At 38.7% G+C, this 22,113-nt stretch overlaps 1 protein-coding gene across 2 annotated transcripts; it reads left to right on the top strand.

The window, feature by feature from the left end:
* The first annotated feature begins 774 nt into the window (after window positions 1-774).
* Window positions 775-21,074, top strand: LOC137459981 (hyaluronidase PH-20-like). 2 transcript variants are annotated; one of them, XM_068170628.1, is made up of 5 exons: window positions 784-798; window positions 6,838-6,958; window positions 12,861-14,051; window positions 15,470-15,559; window positions 17,109-21,074. In XM_068170628.1, the coding sequence occupies exons 3-5, from the start codon at window positions 13,083-13,085 to the stop codon at window positions 17,775-17,777; spliced, it is 1,728 nt and encodes a 575-aa protein (XP_068026729.1). In that variant the 5' UTR covers window positions 784-798; window positions 6,838-6,958; window positions 12,861-13,082; the 3' UTR covers window positions 17,778-21,074. The 2 variants fall into 2 exon arrangements, with proteins under 2 accessions (XP_068026730.1, XP_068026729.1); XM_068170629.1 differs by lacking the exon at window positions 6,838-6,958 and having other exon boundaries at window positions 775-798.
* Window positions 21,075-22,113: the final 1,039 nt, after the last annotated feature.

Below are 22,113 nucleotides of genomic sequence, written 5' to 3'. Positions count from 1 at the left end.
GAGAAAAGGGAAAGGAACTACCACATCCTCAGCTCAGCTTTGTGCCCCCCTTCACTAAGGGCTCTAACCTGTGGCACTGTCTGCCATAATACAGCTGAGGGAAGCCCTTCTCATGAAGTAAAGTGTGAACATAATCAGAGCAAGGAGTTTACTGGCAGAAAGTGGAAGGTTAATTATCTTTATGTAGGTCTTAACATATTCTACATCTGCTATGAATGCTCCAGTTGTCCTGCCTGAACCTCTGTGAGGCAAGTCAGAGGGCCAAACATACGGCTTAGTTCAGTGATCTCAAAGTGCAACCTTGGCATCTCCTCACCAGTGGATGATCTACTTCTGTGACCTTGATTCCTGCCCAGCATGGATACGCTGCCTGGGGGCAATGCAGAATGCAGTTTTGCTTCTCTCTACCCCTTTTCTGCATAGCCATGAAAAAAAACTTTTACCTCTATTTGTCAAACCATTTCTGCAGCAAAAAGCATAATTAAGTAAAACTATAAAATATTTCCTACTTTAGAAAAAAAACCCAAACCCCACAACTCTTTTCAAAGTATTTGTTCAGTAGACAACAAAACCTGGTGTAAGACCTCTGACAGATAATGTGTTGTTACACTACTTACTGCAATCAGCTGTGACAGGAGACAGCTTTAACCAACTACCCTGTAATTATGCTAAGGTTTTTACCAAATGACAAATCCCAATTGGCTGGGCCAGAGCCCTGCCTTTCCAGACAAGGCTAATTATTTTGTCCACTCACCTGTTCTTTCACTTCAGCAAGTTTTGACCTGTGGAATCACATAGGTGAGTGTTTTCTGCCTATTTCTACGTTGCTCAGTTTTTATTGTTTTTTTTTCTATTTTGAAAGCTAAATCTATGAGAGGGAAGCTGAATTTTGGTAAAACTTTTCAGACTGATTGTCAGGAATTATGAGGTGTAATAACCAGTGTCATGAAGTGTGTGTGATGCTATCATCTGTTTCTTTCCCTCAGTGTGTTTTGACTTCTTTTTCAGAGCAAGTGATCCACTGAACTAGAATACAAAAGATTACTTATAAACTGCCGATATATATCTTCATGAGTATTGAGCAACACCTATGTCTCCGTACCATAAAAAACCTTGTTAAACCCATTTTACTTTAAGTAACACTTGTTTCAAAATTTTTAGGTTAAATTTTAAGTCTGGGCAATTTTTTGGAGGGAGGTGGAGGGGTGGGAATAGGTGTAATTTACAGGTAAGAGTAGGCTAAGGGAGTTTTGCTTCTTTAGGAGTCTACTATAATGCTTGGGGCAATTTAAGAAGGAGTTGCTTATCTTTTGTGAATGCCCCTAGAAATCAGGGTGAAAGAAAACAATCACCTGGATGTTCTCAGCCTTTCAACTCTGGTAAATGACATGTTGCAGCGCGATAGCTATTTTTATATGAAACCAGATGGACAAGGCGATCCACAAAATATCTGAGGTTTGAGTCAGAGTTTGTTATAAACGATTAAGTGTATGCTGGGCAGTCTGTGCACAAGTGTGGGTTGGCATGTGTCTCTATTGAAGCCTCCAAGGAGGAGAAATGTGAGCCTCAGCTCCCACAGAAAATGGTCCAAACTTGCTCTTGTAACATGCTAGACATTAAGATCTCTTATCCTGAATAGCAGACTAACAGCAGACTTCACCGTGTCTCTCAGCTTCACTGTTTGGAGAAAATTTGCGAGGGTTTGCAGGTTATTGCAGTCACAAGAGGACACGGTGATGATGTTGGGTATCCTGGCTGTTTGTGCCTAAGGACTGCACCAGTTTTGCCTCCCCAGCAGTGGCAGGTCCAAACAAACAGAAACTGCTGTTTGCTCAAAGACATCAGCTCCTGCTTTCAGCTTCCTCTGCAAATCTTTTTCCTTAGGCTTTCTCCAAGGGTTATGCTAATGTGCCTGCTCGGGCAGGTCTAACTGCGCTCGTTTTTTCTTTTCAGTTGAAACTGTTGATTCTTTGCATAACCGTTTCCCCAAACAGCGCTCGATAATGCTAATGCCTCCTTTATAAATCACCAGTGTTTTGCATAGCTTTGTACTCGCCTTTGTTTCGAGACTTTGACACCTGCCTACCCATCTCTCTCGCTTATCTCCGGGGATGGCTGAGAGATTAGTGTGGCTCCTCGGTATTAGCAGGCTTATCAAAATAACAAAAGACTATGAGGATTGTGGAGAAACAGCAGGTGAAAAAGGACACACCAGGAAAGTGAAATTATTCTTGGGGGAAGGCTCATTTCTTAACTGCAGTTTCGAATTTTCCTCAGATTGTATTTATTTATACACCATCATGTGGGAGAAGGGAATATGGAATGAACTACAGTCCCAGGAGAGGGAGTTTAAAAAGAGCATTCAAGTACAGCACAAGAGAACTTGAAACTGCATACTGTGAAGGCAGATGTTAATATATAAAGTGGTACTGGGGTTAATAATAACATATTTCTTTACAAGGACAATTCCTTTTGAGGACACTCCTATCTCCTGTTGCTCTAGCTATGAAGTGTTGCTACTGAAAACCCAGGACCAATTTAATCCACACAGGTTGGATTTACTCAGTGGTATATCATGGTTGAGGTGCCTGATGACTGAAAGAAAGGCAGTGTCACTCCAGCCTTCAAAAACGGCGAGAAGGAAGATCCAGGAAACCACAGACCAGTCATTCTCACCTCATCCCTAGAAAGGTGATGGAGTAGCTCGTTCTGGAGGTTATCTCTAAGCATATGGAAGGAAAGAAGGTTATCGGAAGCAGCTAACATGGATTTACTACGGGGAAATCATGTTTGACTTACCTGATAGCCTTCTGTGATGGTGGACTGAATGGGCAGATACAGGGAGAGCAGGGGATGTTTACCTTGACTTTAGCGAGTTTTTTGATGCTCTCACATAACATTCTCCTAGGCAAACTCAGGAAGTCTGGGTTAGAAGACTGGATGGTGAGATGAATTGTGAACTGGCTGAACAACAGAACTCAGAGTGTTGTGATCAATGGTGCAGAGTCCAGTTAGAGATCTGTAACCAGTGGTGTTTCCCAGGGGTCAGTACTGGGTCCAGTCTTATTCAATATCTTTAACGACGACCTTAAGATGAGAGGATAAAGTTTATTCTTAGCAAGTTTGCTGATGATACCAAACTGGGAGGATTGGCTCGTACACCAGAAGGCTGTGTGGCCATTCATCGAGATCTGGACAGCTGGACAAAGGGGAAACTAAGGGGGTTCAACAAAAATAAGTGTAGAGTCCTAGACCTGAGGAAGAACACCATCCATCAGTACAGATTAGGGGTTGACTTGCTGAAAAGCAGCTCCATGGAGAAGGTCCTTAGAGTTCTGAGGGACAATAAGTAATCCATGGGACAACAACATGCCATTGCAGCCAAGAAGGCCAACGGAATCCTGGGGTGCATTAAGAAGAATGTGTCCAGCACGTGAAGAGAGGTTCTCCCACTTCAAAAGGGACACAACATTAACTTTGCCAGACCAGCTCAGGTGGAAGCAAATGAAAGCTTTATTTACAAGCAAAACTACAATCTACAATGGAATGTAATGAATATGTACAAACTATACAGTATTTACAATATTTACAGATACTTACAATTAACAAACAGTACAAGAACAGCCCTGGTCAAGGACCAGGGTAAGCTACTAGCTTCTCCTTTTTCTGGTCTTATGGTAGATACCTCTTCAATGGAATTGTTTAGAATTATCTTTATTTTCCTTTTTACACCCTGTAGTGATTTATTTACATTTTACTACTTAACTGCTCAAGGTCTGTGAAAAATTTTAAAGGCATAGCCAAAAACTACCACAGGGAGACAATGACCATACATATATATTCATAGCACATCATAATCCTCCATCTTATGGGCTCCCTTCTGACACTTTTGTCTATGCACTTGTAGGTACAGCAGTGTCTTGTCTGGAAGAGTTCACTGGGAAGATCCAGTAAACTACTTAGGAAGCCTGTTCTTGTACTGCAACTCCAAGTGCACAGTCACCTGTATTACAACTCTTTGTATAAACTGCTGTTCAAAAGAGTAAAAATGATACTGGAACACAAGACACTGCTGCATTCTGTGATGTTATGAAAACTTTAGCTACAACTCTGTCAAGTAGTCACGAGGACAGGTTGAATATACAAGCTAAAGCAAAGAAAATTGAAGTTTTCTTTTTTTGTGGGTGTGTTTATTTTAAGGCTTCTAATTAGGATAATTCAAGAGGGTTCAGTAAAATACAGTGAAAAGTACTTGACTGAAAACAAAACCAAGAAAACCACTAGCTGCTTATAAAAATTAGGCTGTGATTTGCCCAACATTCTAGAAAGTGTAATACAGAAATGTGCATATATATTCCCAGACTGATCTGTGCTTTAATTAGTTGAATACTAATAAATAGTGGTAGATTTATGATTAGATGTATTTTTTTTAATGCTTTAGTAGTCATGAGGTTTTGGGTGACAGGTTGGACTTGATGATCTTTGAGGTCTTTTCCAACCTTATTGATTCTATTGACTAATACTGTGTGTTTCTTGCTATAGAGATAACGTTTGGACTTGTCTTGCAAAAAAGCACTGGAGATTCAGCAGACTGAACATTTTGTAGAATAACCTCAGCAACATGGATTACTCTGCAAAGTGACACCTGACAGACTCTTGTCTTGTCCCCAATTCCTCCACAATGGAAATTGTCATTAGAGAATCTGAGTTCTGCCAAGCCGAATTATACACAATACAGCAAGGAAGTCTTCCAAGTACTCCTGGAAATGTATTCAAACAATATATTTGGCGGTCTAAAAAAACCCCAAAAACTTAGAACATCAGAAAAAGGTTGTCAAGATATTGAGAGGTTTTTAGAAAATTCAGAATTGGAATTGGGGGGGGGGGGGGGGCAGAAGAGAATGAACAGGATAGTTTTCCTAACATCTCAAATCAGTCATGGAAGACCACAGTAAATATTGTAAGACTATAACAAATAATTGAGCCATACTAGTAAAAACATGTAGTGGATTTGCATTTAAATAATTGAACAGTAGTTTGACTAAGTCCTTTTGCATTTGTTTTAATGGGAGGCTGACTACAACCTGGATGCTTACCGCCTGAGCTGTACCTAATTGGCATATTTTGATTTCTTCCAGAGGCAACAATCAGGAACGCCAGCATAGAAACTCATTTAGAGGCTTTTTCAGGCTTCATTTCCTCATGTACCCATTGCCCTTTACTCTGAAACAGAACTCTAGAACAGGAGTGAACAATGATGAAAGAGATAGTTTGGCAATTCTTGATAAGGACAACCACAGAACTGGGGTGGTGTTTGACAAACATTTCTTAAATCAGACCTGCTGGCTAAACTAGCCAGTTTTTCTGGTTTGTGTACTTAATCATAAAAAGTCCTTTCCTCTCTTTTCTTTGGGCTGAGGTATATTTAACCTGAACAATTCCTCATGTGGCCTATAGACAGTTGTCCTAGCTCAACTGAGAAGACTATACTGAAGGGTGTAGTTTTAGAAAACAGTCAAAACAAGCAATTTACCAAATTGACTTTACAGACAAGTGCAGCTTAATGATTTATAACAACAGGGCTACCTCATGTTATGCAAAGACCATTCTTCAACCTTAAAGTTTGAGCTGGTTAAATTGCATTCAGCTGTGCAGCACAGATGGTTCATACTTCCACAGGTGGACTTTCTTTCTGAAGAGCTTCCTGTTGCTCATACATGTTAATCTCGCAACACTTGCATGTGTTTGTGTTAACTGATTATTGTTGCCTTCTTTTAGAAATGCCAAAATGGAGAAAGCAATATAACTACAAGGTTACTCTTCTCTTTCTTTTGTGGCTGTTTCATAATTCTGACTCCTATTAGTAATGAACAAATAGCTTCTAATGCATGACATGCTTCTCTGAAAGAAAGAGGAGGGTTTAAATCCACTCTAAGTTGAAGTTCCAGCAGTGATACTGTCCCCTTCGTCCAGAATAGAAGTAAATGGGGCCATTTTTCACAGCAGCAGCACCACCTGTGGCACCCAGGGACAGGGCAGGAGGGATGTCAGACACAGTATTTTCCATTGATCCGTGAAAAATAGAAAAGTTGGCCTCAGAAGGCTCTTTGCTAGTAGTGGGGCTGCTTTGATCCTATTTAGAGAAACTAAGTCTATGGGCTGTATCAATATTGCTGCTGGTCCTTTATTAAAAATTGGTTTGGATTCTACTTCAGGTTCCAAGCTTAAATATTAAAACTTGATTAAACATATTCTTAGTCTGGTCATCTGCTCCTTAGGCGTCTATCTTGGTTTGCTGTAGAACTTAGTTCATGGTGATCTCTTCCCAGAAGGTAGAGTGGAGTCTTCAGATAACTTTGTATTTTCAGTGTTCAGTTAAAAGAAGATATAAATCAACTTGTCCCAAGAAGTTAGTTACATTGTTTAGTACCATATTTTTGCCTGTAGCATTGCAAGTTATTTATTTTTACACTAATGTAGCTACTGTTTGTATGAAAATGAAAGAATAGGGATAAAAATCTTCAATAGTCTAGTCCCATCTCTGTATTTGACCACATATCTTGCTCTTCTGCAGTTCCACATGAAAACCTCTGTATCTGTATTTTTCTCAGCACAAACACCAGCCAATTTTTACATCATTTCCTGTTATTATCTTTCATAATAGGCAGTACCACACACATTGTTTGCAATACCAGAAACAATTAATAAACACTTGAAAACTTTGTCATCTATACTCTAAACCAGTAATTATACTGATGATCTCAGGCTTAGAAGTATTCCTACATGCTGCTGTTCAACCAGATACCATGCCTTGGTAACACTCATCTTCTTCCCTAGAAGTCATGAAGAGCACCCTTCTGCCTTCTCAGTGGTCAAACTGAAATGAGGGAAGTATGAAATTTTGAGACAAAGTCCACAAAGCTCACAAGTGTGGTTAAGACTCAAAAAAGGCTGTCAGGTACGTACAAAAGGCCTTACATTTATTTTTAATACTAGCAGACTTGACTTGACTAAGTAATGTCCAATTATTTCAAAGCTAAATATGGGCTCTCATGTCTGATTTTCATAAAAAGCCCAAAGCTGAATTTTAACATTTAATGACACTTCTTGAATATAAGCCAAACAGCATAATCAATGATTTTTGATGGGACATGTCATCTGGTTGTGGTGAATAACACTAGTGTGAAGTGTGAGAATACATGAAGTACTCTCTTCCCTTTGACTTTTGTCTTTGGTCTCATGGTCACAGGGTATGGTCCCGATGCACAATTATGTAGCTACCAAAATACAGGAGCACACTTGTTTTTCAAGCATGTATGATTCTGCAGTGCATTTAATGAAAATGATTGAATCATTTAAAAATGATTAAAAAATTCAACCAAGAAAATTCACATAATTTCCTCTAATACATAGCCTTCACAAATGCCAAATTCAGGAAAATCTAAAGCATAAGCTATTTCCTTAGCTGAAGGGCATTTAGATCCATCAGTATGTACTTCTAATTGGGTAGCCCTAGAGCAATTAGTGTTAATATATTGTAAAGATATTGACTTTTTGACAAATACTAGGGCAGCTTTATGACTCTGCTCACTTAAACCAACATTCAAGGAGACTGGAAAGAGTACCATTTATCAGAGCTGTCACTGATAGGTTGGGTGGAAGGCAATCCTTTTAACTGGAAGCTATCACATAAAATAATCTATTAACTCATACACAGCAGAGTATATTACATCAAGATTTGGAAGAGAATCATGTCCCAACAATTAGTTAAATCAAACTACAAGATTAACTGATAATAAATGAGATCCAGCTGAATCATGTATATAGTATTCAAAACAAGACTTTCCCCTTTTCCTTTACATCAAATCAGCCTACTGCTGAAATCCACTTATAAAAAAAGCTTACAGGAACAAAGAATGTGTCCTGTAGTTTTCTGACTTTGGGGCAAGACATCTTTCATAACCAGAGTTAGAAGCATAGTAAAAGCTGAACTATTTGTACAGCTCCTTTCTAAGCTGATTTGACTTTGTTATGACAAAACCAATTACGCTCTAGGACAGTGACCCTTTATACATCTCAGCTGTGTGTGTGATAACTTTTTTCATTTCAATAACCTTTATTTGCACAAATGGAAAATATTTCCCCTCAGAACTTCTGTACAGAATTCTTCTAGTTTGTCCTGAAAGTCTCAAGTCTGTATCACCTCAGAAAATGCCTCTTAGGTTAATGCAGCAAGAGGATATGCCCTGTGGGACCTCATGGTAACAAATATCCCAGAAGGTGAAGGTTGGAGGCAGTCTCAGCTGCAGTGGAGTTCAGGATCTTGGAAAAGGCAAGTGGCAGGATCACAACCACTGACTTCAGGAGAGCTCTGGTGTCTTCCCACATCGGCTTGAAAGAATCACATGGAAGACAGCTCTGGAGTGAAGACAGGTCCAGGGGCTATTTTTCAAGAATTACTTTTTCCAAGATCAAGTGAATTAATACAGAGACACTGTCTGAGGCATAAGGATGGGGTTAAGAAAGCCAAAGCCCACTTAGACTTGAATCTGGTAAGAGATGTGAAGGGTAATGTGAAAGGCTTCTACAGGTCTAGCAGAAGACAAGGGAAAATGTGGGCCCAGTGCTGAATCGGGAAGGCAAGAGATCCAGTAACAAAGGATGTGGAATAGGCAGAGGTACTCAGCAGCTTTTCTACCTCAGTCTTTACTGGAAATATTAGCTTCTTGGGATCTCAGGCTCCTTAGATCCGTGGGAAAGAATGGAGGAAGGAAGAGTTACCTTCAGTGAGGGAAGATCAGGTTAGGGAACACTTAAACAAACTGAACACGCACAAATCTACAGGCCACAATGGTATGCGTCTGCAAAGAGCTGTATGTGATGAAGCAGCTGGGTGATGCCATTGTAAAGCCACTCTTGATCATTTTTGAAAGGTCATGGTGACCGGAGGAGGGTTCTGAGGACTGGAAGAAAGCAAAGGTCAGCCCTATCTTAAAAAGGTTAAAAAAACAAAAAAGGGGGGGGGGGGCAAGAAACTATAGGCTGGTTAGCCCAGCCTCACCTTAATCCCTGGGAGGTTGTCAGAGTAAATAATTCTGGAAAACGTTTCAAAGCATTAAGAATGTGATTGGAAGTAGTTGGCATGGATTAACAAAGATTATACCTACCCAAGCTGACAATGATCTAGAAGGAGATATCTGACTGTCTTGGTGGACAAGAGGAGAGCAGTGCATAGTGTTGATTTTGATTTTTCAGCAAGGCTTTCAACAACAAAGAGTGATAGGTTTCTGAGTGGCATTAACAGGAGAAACTATCACTAACAGGTCAAGGAATGTGTTTATGCCCCTCTGTTTAGCACACATGGAGTGCTGTGTCCACCCCCTTGGCTCCCATGTATGAGGAAGAAATGGAGGTAGTGGAGCAAGTCCAGCAAATTACTACAAAGATGAATAAGGGATAATAGAATTTATCATACATGAAGAGGCTGAGAAAGCTGAGATTGTTTAGTTCAGGAGAGATGGCATTTTCCTGCTGTCATCTCTGGGCAGCTGGAGGAAGTGTATGAAGTCCTATTTTCTACGAGTCTCATCAAGCAGATGTATTGGCACAAGATGCTCTTGTGCAGCAATTTCCATGAAGAGAGCCATACTTTTCCTGGTGATTGGACCTATGATCTGAGCCTACCTTATAAAAGTGCTTCTTGGCAGTATTTCTTTACCACATCAGCAGCTGTGGAATGATGAAATATCCATATGGATGTTTAGAGTTCAGTCCATCTGCTGCTTCTATACCAACAACTTGTTTGCCTCCTGTGACTGACAAGGCCTTTGTAAGATAAAAGTTAAACAATTGAAGAGCTGTGAGAACACCTGTCTACCGCTGCTTGTTCATTATCCCAAGAAAATCAAAGAGCTTGATTATGAAATAGAATCCCACTTTTTTTTTTTTTTTTTTTAATTAATATGAAAGCAATAACCAGTCATTATACATCTCTCCTGATCCCAGTGTTCTTGAGTATCTGTGGTTTCACTTTTCCTTTACAGCTCTTGGCCTTTCTGATTGGTACTTTAGCCTTTAAATAATTGGTTTCCATTTTTAACAAAACATTGATGAAATCTTGTCCGCTGAAGGAAGAAAAAGATGTGCTATGAAGGATTAAGAAGAAAAGAAAAAGTAGTTAAACTCAACACAAGTGCAGAACTGCATTACAGCAGAGCTCAGCTGCTTCTGAAAGGAAACAGAGAACTCTTTGCAGATAAAATGCATAGCGCCTGGGGCACTCGGTGTGGTGCAAAAGCCATTTGTGTTATGTTGAGAGAAGGAAGATGACAGGGCTGAAATCCTAGCTGAATGTTCATGCTGGTCTTTGGAAGAGAGGTGCTGATAACCTGGCAGAGAATGTAGAACATGCTCCAGGTTCCCTGGCCTATGATCAAAAATTGGGCTCTAAAGATTTGGAGGCAGTGCTGCTGAGAAGACAGAGATGCTGTCATGGCTGGTGGGAGGAAGCTATCGCTGTTCTAGCTTTGTTGTACATTGCACCTCACCACCTATGCTATGTTTTACTTCCCTTCCTTATCTGCCTTTCATATATCTGCAGGTAAGTTCTGAAGGGATGTCTGATACTGAGTAGGTGTACTTCCTGCTCCTTCTAGTTGCACTTCCTACTCCAAGATTATAAACTTGTTTTTGAACAACTCCTCTCCTCTGCTGCCAAACCCTCTTCCAAGAATCTTTGCTATTCATGCTTGTTTGCCAGTTTTTCAGCTGTGCATGCTTGTGTCTTGGAGTAGTTGGTTTCATTCATGTGTGCTGGCACCTCTAAGCAAAGAAGACTGTACTGGTTATTGTTCCCTCCACAGATAGGTTGGATCCAGCAAAGAGAATGGCTGGCAGCATTATGTATCTCCAGTAAGACAATTAGCAAGAGCTGACAGCATACCCTTGAGGAAAAAGAATACAAGGGGAAATATCCCTGTAGTGTTTTGGCATTAAAAGTGATGCAGGAGGAAGGTGCAAAGTGGGGTCTGCAAAATAAAATGTGCTAATCTGGAAACCTAAGTGTCTGAGTTTGGGCACTTGTTGGTGAGATCTGTAACACAAGACCCCTCCTCTGGGAAACTAACAGACATCTCCTCCTTCAGTACAACTTTTCTATTTGTCCTTCATTTTCTCCTAGTCCTCAGAACAGGTAAATTTTCTTTGAATGAAGAATTAAAGCATCATCTCTAGGGAGGGTGATGTCACTGAACGCAGCAGGAATTACACTATTTATTGACATAGGTTTCTCCATTGTTTTGACCCCACAAGAAGCTAGATTTCAGCCACACTGTTCTACCTCTGCCCTCCTCCATAAGGATTTCATGCACATGGCCTTTCACAATCTGGAGTTTTCAGCACATTCAGACGTGATCAAACTGAGTGAACACACCGAGAGAGTCTCACTGCAACACTACTACACAATCTCTGCTGTGAATGTGGCTTGAAACTAGATCTAGGAAGGTTCTAGTCTCTATCAGCCTCTCATTATACTGTCCAACTTCTGTGGCATGCAACAATATTATGGATGGAGGCATTCTGCCTTTTAATCAAAACAAGTTTAAAATATAATCATACAGCCAGAGGAATGATAAAAAAGCTACAACTGGATAACTGCAACCTGTTGTGTCTGTATGCACTGTTGGGGGAAGAGAGATCTATGATTTGGTGTTTGTACAGCTTATAAATTTTACACCAAGTAGCTATAGCTGAACAGGAGAGAGATAATTCTAGGGTAGGAACCAGAGATTTGCAGTTTTTACTCCCAGCTGAATTCCATAAATGCAAACCATCTTATTTGCTTTTATTAATCTGTTCTCACAGATTTTACACTGCCAGCCACCCTACGGCCCACTGCATAGTGACTTCTGTATTTTCATGCACACTCTTACATACTGTATGGCATTATCATGAAGATTCTATGGAAAGGAACAGATGCAGGTTTGAACCATTTCAAAATCAGGAGGAAAGTGGACTTGAGCAAATTACTGCACAGAGGAATACTTTAGCACTAGGCTACTAAAACATGATAATCATACCATGATTACTAACACTATTGTGTTCTTGAATAAAAGTAAGTGTGACTGCTCACTGTGGGTGCATGGTCATTCTCGGCTTTCCTTATGAATTACACTGTGGGGCACACCTTAGCTTGGAGTCACTTAATCTGTAGATCTCACATTGCCTCAAGCAACACACAGAGGGATATGTACCAAAATGATAGGTAGCTTTTGAGTCTGTTTAAAGGAGCTCTGGATAGAAGACAGAGTGCTTGTAATATTTCACATACCTCACTGACTTAAATGAGTTTACATGGATTATTTTCTCACATGTGTACAACAGTCCAGGTTCCAGTTTTTTGTAACCTTGTATCTTCCCTTAAATGCTCTGTAAAATTAATGATTTAAGAGCTAGATTTTTATTTTACTTTTTCCAGATAGGTGAGAAATATAGCATATATGTTACTATTGATTAAGAGAAGGCATTATGTTTACAGACATCAATCACTAGCACAATCAGGACTACTACTGAGCATACTCATTCTGAACCATGACTTGTTGCATACAATTCCACTGTCAGTCTCACATCTACTTTGTATATAGGGGTGTGTGTGTGTATATATATATATATATATTACATATATCTTTTTATATACAAGCAGTTTATTTCCTCTGTGACTGTCCCTTGTGCTTTTCTTCCAAAGGGGAATTTTATTCAAAGACTACAATATATTAATAAATTACAAATGGTATTTGTGTTATGGGTAGAAATGAAATATCATTAATCTCTTTACTCACTTTTGTCTCTCCCTTTTGCATTAGGTATCAGAAGCTGTTGAAAGGTTCCCTGCAGCCTGAAATGACAGAGAGCTTTTAATAAAGGACATCCCTGTTTTACAAATAAGGAATATTGCTTAATAGGCATTAATCTGAAGAAATATATTGCATGATAAAACATTTGACAGACTACCAACCTTCTGAATGTCCAGAGAGCATTTAATTTTTGACCGATAAGAAACATTTAATGTTGCTGCACACACTACAATGGAAACTCTAAGACAAATACAAAGCTTTGGAATCTGTGTTACTTGTACGTATCTGCTAGCATCTGGTATGGTGTTCACCATGCTTCTAGTTTCTCGTTGCTCATCTTTGAACATAAGAGCTCGTCCACTTGTTTCTAATTCACCTTTCCTTTCTATATGGAATGCTCCTACAGAACTTTGTACTGAAAGGACTGGAGTGCAGCTGGACATGAATTTTTTTTCTCTCATTGGAAGCACACTGAAGACATCCATTGGGCAAAATATCACTCTCTTCTATCCAGACAGGCTTGGCTACTATCCTTACAAAAATGAAGTCACAGGAGAGTCATTCAACGGAGGACTCCCTCAGCATTCACTGCTGGACAATCATTTAAAGAAAGCCAAAGAAGACATTCAGTTCTATATTCCTTCAGATGAACAGGTTGGATTGGCTGTCATTGACTGGGAAAACTGGAGACCTGTGTGGATAAGGAACTGGGGATCAAAAGACATTTATAGACAGGAATCCATTGAACTGGTTCAGCAGAGAGACCTCAGTCTATCAGAAGCTGAAGCCAAGACTATAGCAAAAATGGAATTTGAAGCTGCAGCAAAATCCATTATGCTGGAATCTTTAAAGCTGGGCATAAAAATGAAGCCAAATCGTCTGTGGGGTTATTACCTTTATCCAGACTGTTATAACTATGATTACAAACAAAACCCGCATAACTATACCGGAATCTGTTTAGATATTGAAATAGAAAGAAATAATGAGCTTAATTGGTTGTGGGAGAAAAGCACAGCACTTTATCCATCTGTCTATCTAGAGACTGCCTTAAGATCTTCCAGAAATGCCCAGCTCTTTGTTCGCAACAGAGTTCAAGAAGCCATTAGAATTTCAAGGGTCTCTAATTCTACTCATCCCCTTCCAGTTTTTGTATATACACGTCCAGTATTCACAGATGTCAATGAGGAATATCTCTCCCAGGTGAGTGGAGCTAGACCTTGAATATTTAAAATTTAAATGGAGAGAAATTACCAGGTACACAACTTAGGAAATATTCTAACTTGTATCAGGAAAAAAAAGTGTGTAGTTTTTATATTCAAAATTAAGTTAACCCATCAGAGAATTCTGACCAAACACAACACTAATAGGTCTATTTTCAAACCTTCCTCATGTTGTTTATCAAATAGCGTTTTATTCTCTGAGTAGTCTTCAAATATAGCAAAATATTACAAAGTTAGAAAGCATATTGAGTACATTAAGACAGAGGAAAGAAATATGAGTAACCTCTTACAAAGAAAGTTAGTACAACTGGGCTGCCTTTAATAGCTGCTTTTTAGATTATAAAGAAAAAAGGGAGGGGGGAGCCTTTCTTTCCTTAAAAAAGGGTTTAAAAGGTAGTGAGAAATTCCATCCTCAGTGTACCTGAGTAGTTTTCTAAATGGTGTTTCAGCACCACATGGGTTAGTCAAGGTTAGATTCTCATTAAGGTCTAATTCTATAATTGCAGTTCTGACTACGCTTTCCCCTTCATGTTTTTATAAACACCCACCCTATCAAAGATACTACCAATCTGGGGATGGAGATGCTCTGATGGAGCATCACCAGACATTGTCTCCAGCTCTATAGATGCCTTCAAGGAGCAAGGATTGCTGACATGGTCCCTGCCTGGCTCCTAGTTAATAATTTAAATCCTGTAATCCTGACATTCTTCCTTTTCATGTGTTGTGCCCAGCAGTTGATTTTATCTTGTTCTTTTTCTACCCATAGTCCTCTCCCATCCCAGATGGGCTTAAAGATTTTGTTAGGGCTGGGGAAATAGCTGACCCTAAACAGAGAACTGAATAAAACCAAATTTACCACATCAATCTCTGTAAAAAGCAAGACTAATTCTCTGGAGAAAAAAAAAAATCCTGTGGATAAAAACTCTTTCTCTTGCTATTTTCCTGCTTTAGCACTTAGAGCACTTTTTGGTAACTAAAAAAAAAAAAAAAAGGGGAAAAAAGCTAAAAGGAAAAAACAAAGAAGTAAATCTGTTTTCTAACCCCTGCTTCAGGCAGCACGAGTGAAACCAGGTATTACCAACTCTGAGAAGCCAGGAGGCAATGAAGCATAACAAAACTTACAGTGGTTGGAGGAGGCTATGTCATATGCCTAACCACTGCCTTGTTTTTCCTAACCAGATGACATATATAAATTGGATATAGTTGGCAACATTTTCTGGCATTGCCTGTGCAACCCAATCCCAGAACAAAATAATGTAATTCAGAGCAGAATGTTTGCATCATGTATAATTGCTTGCTGTCTTCAAAGTTATTATTTTGGATATGTAATTTACTATATGCATAATACCTTTTGCCCTTATTTTAGTTTACTTACATTCTTTGCACATTTGCCCTCAGGATGACCTGGTAAATACCATTGGAGAATCTGCTGCACTGGGTGCTTCTGGAATTGTGATCTGGGGTGATATGAATTTAACACAAAGTAAGGTATGCCAGCTTAATTATTACATGAAGACTGTAACTGACTACACAGTATAACAGTTCAATCTTTCAAAGTAGCAGTATTTGCTCTGAGTAACCAGACAAGGAACCATGATAAATGTAGGCAAGTACCAATTAATGTAATGTTACACTCCAGACATAAAGTACAGAAAAAAATACTTGTGCTTCCCCAGAACAATTTTCAAAAGACTCTTCTGCTTTTTGAAGTTGTGCACTTAGCAATACTATTTAATGCACTAGGAGGTGTCAGTCTGTGAAATTTCAGCTCTAGCCTGTTACGTGTACGTATTACTTTGATTAATCTTACTGTAACAAAGATCTGAGTCAGAAGAGGTGAAAAAAAACCCAATTTATTTTAGGAAGGTCAAATATGTAGTTTGAGGAACAACGTTACAAAAGAGTTTAAATAAATCTTTCATACCCAGGCAAGCTAGGTATAACAAACTACTACAAGGGAAGACTTCTGAACTCTTCTAAGGGCAAAGAACAGAAACTCTTCAGCAGTGCTGGGCCTCCTACCATGGAAGGTACAGCTAAATAAACCTGCATGGATTTGAAAGAGTCAAATCCTCAAAATCATGCCAAGAACTTTTTTTTTTTCTACATACCTGCCTTTGAGAAAGGCTATCAGTTGCACCCAAAGAATTTTTGCCCAATAATTTTTACTGCGTGAATTGTGAGATGCCCATGAGCAAACAGGACTTCCCAAAGCCCAGTCAGACTTTGTTTGCAAGGATTGATCCACGAAAATTTATAGGCAGGGTTTTTTAATCTATAAATAAAATAAAAACAAAATAACTACATATATCTTGGATTCAATGAAGTGATCTCAATGGGTGTGAATATTAGCTGAATCAATATGCAGTATTAGGTAAATGCCTTAAGGAAAAAAGAAGTCAAAAACAAGAGTTCCCAAAGCTACTGGTTATTAAGTGGCTCCAAGAATACATAGACTATATGCCAACTTCATGATCAATTATGATGAGCAGTTCTCCTGACATAATTTAAATTTGACCACCCTCCCAAAATGCTTTCCATTTAAAATTCCATGAAAGCTCCCTACTTCTGCAGCCTAGCTATTCAGGTCAGAGGAAAATGGTTTGACAGAAAAGTTACTTCTTTAGGCTGAAGAAGAGAGGTTTTGTTTGCTTGTTAGTTTTGTTTGCCTTTCTTTTTTTGTTTTCAAGATCCCTTCAAACCATTCCACACATAAATAAAGAACTTGGATTCTTCATATAACTTTTTCAATTGTATCTGATTCAAAATGGTACATGAAATGTAGATAAAATAAAATCTTAAAGTCATTGCTATCTCACAGAAGCACTTTTCGTAACGTCTCCAGCAACTATCCAAGATAAATCTGCTGTGATCCTTGAACTACACTAACTTTTCAGATAAACTTCCAACAACCAGTAACTATTACCAAAACCTCAGCAGAAACATTCATAGATATCCACTACAGTACTCTTATTAGAATGACAGCATCTTAATGGTTTCCATACTAAACTATGCAGATTTGATGTTCTTTTCACAGAATACCTGTAGAACACTGGACAACTATCTCAGGAAGACTCTGACCCCATATCTCATCAATGTCACGATGGCAGCCAGAATCTGTAGCCAAGTGTTATGCCAAGACTCTGGTGCTTGTGCACGGAAAAAGTGGAATTCCAGTGACTATCTTCACTTGAACCCTAAGAATATTGTCATTCAAATGACAAAGGATGGAAAATACACCCTACAAGGGCAACCAGCATTTCAGGATCTGCAAACATTCATAGAAAAATTTGATTGCCACTGTTACGCAGGGCACAGTTGTGAACCTACAGCTGATATAAATGACATCCATTACCTCCATGCTTGCATTTCAAAAGATATTTGCATTCAGATATCTTCAAATTCGCTTTCTAATGTAGAAGCCTCTGATGAAAAGATCCCGTCTAACAGAACTGTATTTTCATTTACCCCTCAGAGTGAGGTGATGTCCACACATCCTGAAACAGATGATTTGCAATCCACCTTTGGAAATAACATACTCAATAAAACAACTGCAGAATATAACACTGTCACAGCTGCCTCTAGATATGATTTAGAAGCAAACGATACTCGTACTTTCAGTAGTTCTTCATCCTGTAAGATACGGATGTTTAGTCTGTTTTGTTTAATCTTAATTTTGAGATCCTTAACATTAATGATTCACTAAGTAAGAACATTCTTTTCCCTATGTTTGAAATTCTGAAGATTTTATTTTCAAAGAAAATCTAATTCCTGGAAGGCATATAATCTTATCTGTATCAGGTAACCTTTTCCATTCTACACGTGACACTTCAGCCTGAATGTATTTCTTCAGTTTAGTTCTATAAACTACTGTTGGTGCCAAAGACATACTGCTCTGTATATAATGATTATACCATATGAAATGATAATCCAGACTAGGGAACATTTTTTTTTTTTACAGTTGACATTTTAACAGTTACATATGAGGGAGGGGGAAAAAAAAAGAAGAAAAAAAATTGATAATGATGTTTTCTATGTTTCAAGCTAAGCTATTTAAATACATCTCAACTTGGATTTAATTTGAGTCTCAGTAGTCAACAGATTTGATGCACTATGTAAGAATTAATTTCATTCCATATGAAAATTAGCTCTTAAAATTATTTGGTTGAATTTTAAATCTGTGGCACTTTGCAGCGCAAAACTTGTCTGACTAATGTAATGTCTCTCCTCTTTTAAACAACATCCATAGGGACATTGTGGGTTATTTCTTGTCAATTAAATATGTTCCTAACTCTTCAAGGGGTTCAAACTTCAGTTTAAATGTTGACTTCAAATATTACAACTTCTTCATTTAAAATTTCAGCTGTAGCAGTTTTCCTTCCTTCCTTCCTTCCCTTCCCTCCTTCCCTTCCTTCCTTCCTTCCCTTCCTTCCTTCCTTCCCTTCTTTCTTCCTTTCTTTCTTCCTTTCTGTCTTTCTGTCTTCTCCTCTTCACCCAAGCCCTCCCACTTATTTCAGATGTCCCCTCCTAGTGTTCAGTTTTTATGTCTGGCCAGTTATCACAACTCATGTGATCTGCCTCTGCACTCCCTATCAGCACTGGTCACCAGATCTAGTTTCTCTGTCCAGCCAGTCCTAGCAACTGGATATGACTACCTGTTCCATTTCATAGAATCATAGAATAGTTTGGATTGAAAGGGGCCTTTAAAGGTCATCTAGTCCAAGCCTCTGCAGTAAGCAGAGCCATCGCCAACAAGATGACTTTAGTCGGAGCCTCATCAAGCCTGACCTTGAGCATCTCCAGGGATGGGGCCGCCACCACCTCCCTGTACAACCTGTTCCAGTGTTGCACTACCATCATAGCAAAGAACTTCTTTGGACAAGAGCCTTTGAGCATGGGATTTTCTTTGCACCTATTTCCCAAGCTGTGTCTTTGGCAAAACCCAGTTTGTTCCCTAGGAAAACCCAGCAGCAGAGGCTGCAAAATGAGTGACAGTCAGGATGTGGAACTCCCTTTCTTACCCTTCTGGTGCCTGTGATCAGGACCACTTTTAATCCACTTTGCAACAGAACTAAGAATTAATATTATTCCATTGCCAAAAGGAATGTGAAAGTAGTGGAGATAACCTAGAAGAAAATTATTTCCAGTATCATGTCAGGAGTCTTGTTATGATTTACATATAGTCAGTTTAAGCATTTAGAAGCAATTACCTGCTATTCATTTGATAAAATAACCTTTTAAAATTGTTATATCATATACTTAATACATGGCTGGACTTCTAATGGGTGAAAGGTGGCTGCTGGCATGGATACATTAAAAAAGTCTCCCTTGAGCTAGGTATGATCTGCATAAAGAAATCACCACCTCGCAGTTACCATCTGCCTCACTAATGGAAGTACTTGAGTTCCAATATATTTGCCCTCTACTTACAAAAAAATATGTGCCTTAATCTAGCAGTCAACATGTATTAGATCCATTGCCTTTGAATTTTCAGGTTGTCAGTCATAATGCACATGCAGAAATATAGATGATGCCTTTAATGGAAAATGATGTTTTATGGCTTCTGGACAGTTAAGTTATCAAGAGGAAATGTTTTCTCATTGCACTTACTATGTTGACTCCACAAATCAAAGCTATTTCTGCCATTAATGTTTCAAGTAGAATCAGGAATAAAAATACATATACATAGCAGACTGCCACAAAAGAAGCCATCTAGTTTTGATCAATTCTGTTAAAAAACATGTTTTTTTTCACTGATACTTGATACTGGTTATTTGCTCCTGGGCATATGAGCCATGGTATCGTAAGTCTTGTACCTGAGGGTCCTCTCTTTCACACTCCACTTGTCGTAACTATCAAAGGATTTCTAAAAACTAGAAACAATGTTGGTAATGCCTCAGTACATGTTACATGGCTTACATGAAGTTTTATTTTTTCAGCAGAACACTTCAACGTGGGTAAAACTTTACACTGGCACATAGAGTTATAGTTCAAAGGTTGCACTGCTTTGTTAAACGTTTGGCAAAGTTTCCTGAAGTTAGGCTTGTTTGTATCTAGTACTCTGAAAGACACTGGATCTGTGGCATTTTTTGGTATCAGAGCTCACAGGTTCACAAAAGCTAGAAATCTTGTCATAAGTATGTCTGACTATCAGCCAAGTAACAGCACATGGAGCATTTCTGCTGGGGAAAGCGTGAAATTACCAGAAAAAGAGGAATGAGAAGTTAAAATCACTGAAGAGTTGAGACAGAGCACCCAGGACCTCCCAGATGAAGCGAACTGAGAAAGTGAAAGAGTGAAACAGTGGGGAATGTGGGCAGACCAGGCTCTTCCCATTCAACAGCTTTTACCTACCTGGCAGTTAATACATCCTTTTCCAGAGGCACATTGTAAAGATAAAGGAACACAGTAATTGATTTGTTAATTAGATTTAGCCACCTGATCCCATCTTTTTTTTTTTCTTAAGAGCAGTCAGTTACAGGAAGGTAAAAGGAAGGTAGGAGAAAAGCAGAGTATTGCAATAAACTGTCCATAGAAATGTGTCTTCCTGAAGTGCGTGCCTAAATAGCTACCTATCCTCTGCTCTGATATGCAGTGCTTTGCCAACCACCTTTTGAACGTTCATTTGGGATATCTGTTATCTACATGCATCTGCAATTCAAGCTTTAAATCCTACAAACTTTCCACAGTAAGATTCAGGCCAACTATATGCCATGCAAAATTATGGTATTTTCCAAATATATTATTTTGCTCTGCATTATATTTGTCTTGCCTATATTCCATGCTAAGAAGCCACTATAGGGTCAGCAAGTCTCTATAAAGTAAGGAAAAAGAAAGAGAAAGAAAAAGGGGTGCTATGCCTTGCATTACTGGTGTTCAAAGCCAAACATGTATTCTTCTAAAATGGTCCCTTCACCTTCCATTCAGTGCATTTCCTGTAATCATTAGTTGTCTCTCTAACCTTACAGTTTCAGTTTCTTATGTTTTTGTATTATTCAAAACATTAAATACTAACAGAACATTCATTTACCTTTTATTGCCATTCATTATTTTGTACTTCTTCCATCTAGGCAGAATTCAGGCTGGTAACACTTAGCAACTGGGAAATGCTAAAATAGGTTTGATGGTCTAAATTAAAGTCATTTGACTACCTCAAGTGGGCTCCTTAAGTGCCTAGAAATGTTAATTGAAATTCTGCTTCTCTATTAATGAATCTCGATCGGATTTATTGTGTTGCTTATTCTGGGATGCTCAAAGATATCAGCACTTTTGAGAAATGCCTATTGGAACTTACAGAATCTGAACAGAAGCGAAATCATAGTCTACACATTCCCTGCCTTACAATTTTTTTGCTCTCTGTATTAAAAATAACAACATGGAGACAGATTTTGAGAGACAAACCAATAAGGAAATTTTGTAGACAGCCTAGAATGTGACCAGCATCCCAAGGAGTAGAGCAAAATTTGCTTTAATCCCTGAATCACAGTGGGACACTGTTGTATACACACCAGCAAAGAATTGTGTGGAATATTTCAGACCTATGCAATATGCTCTAAACTCCTAGACATAAATTAGATTTGTACAGGTACCTATCTATCACTTTTCGATACAAACAAGAGAGTAAAGACCATTATAGAATTTTAAAGCATAGTCAGTTATGGAGCAGTTGATGACCTTTTTAAGAAGATAAACACACACACTTCACACTTACATGAAAGATTTTTCACAGTCCCTTCTGTGTCCACTTGCTTCTGCAAGTCCCTTTGCACTGGCAGGTACTCATTCTGTCAAAGCAAAATAGTCTGCAAAATTAGGGTCTGAGATTTCAGACAGACAGAAAAATGACATTTACTGCATGGCTTAAAAAAACCCCTGCTTTATTTAACAATGACTTCATCTTTCTTAAATAGGTATCTTTTTTGCTGTTCTTTGTCGGCAGGGTTTCTTCCTGTGCAACTGAAAACCACTGTATCAGTGGCTGGAAACAGATTAAAAAAGACTGGTCTAACTTCATCCCTTAACATTTCTAATTGTTTCCCAAG

The sequence above is a fragment of the Melanerpes formicivorus genome, unplaced genomic scaffold, assembly GCF_026170545.1.
Source record: "Melanerpes formicivorus ecotype bairdi unplaced genomic scaffold, bMelFor1.0.p_v2 SCAF_477, whole genome shotgun sequence".
NCBI classification, from domain to species: domain Eukaryota; kingdom Metazoa; phylum Chordata; class Aves; order Piciformes; family Picidae; genus Melanerpes; species Melanerpes formicivorus.
Note: the sequence above shows the minus strand (reverse complement) of the source record. Positions and strands in the feature narration are given on the sequence as shown.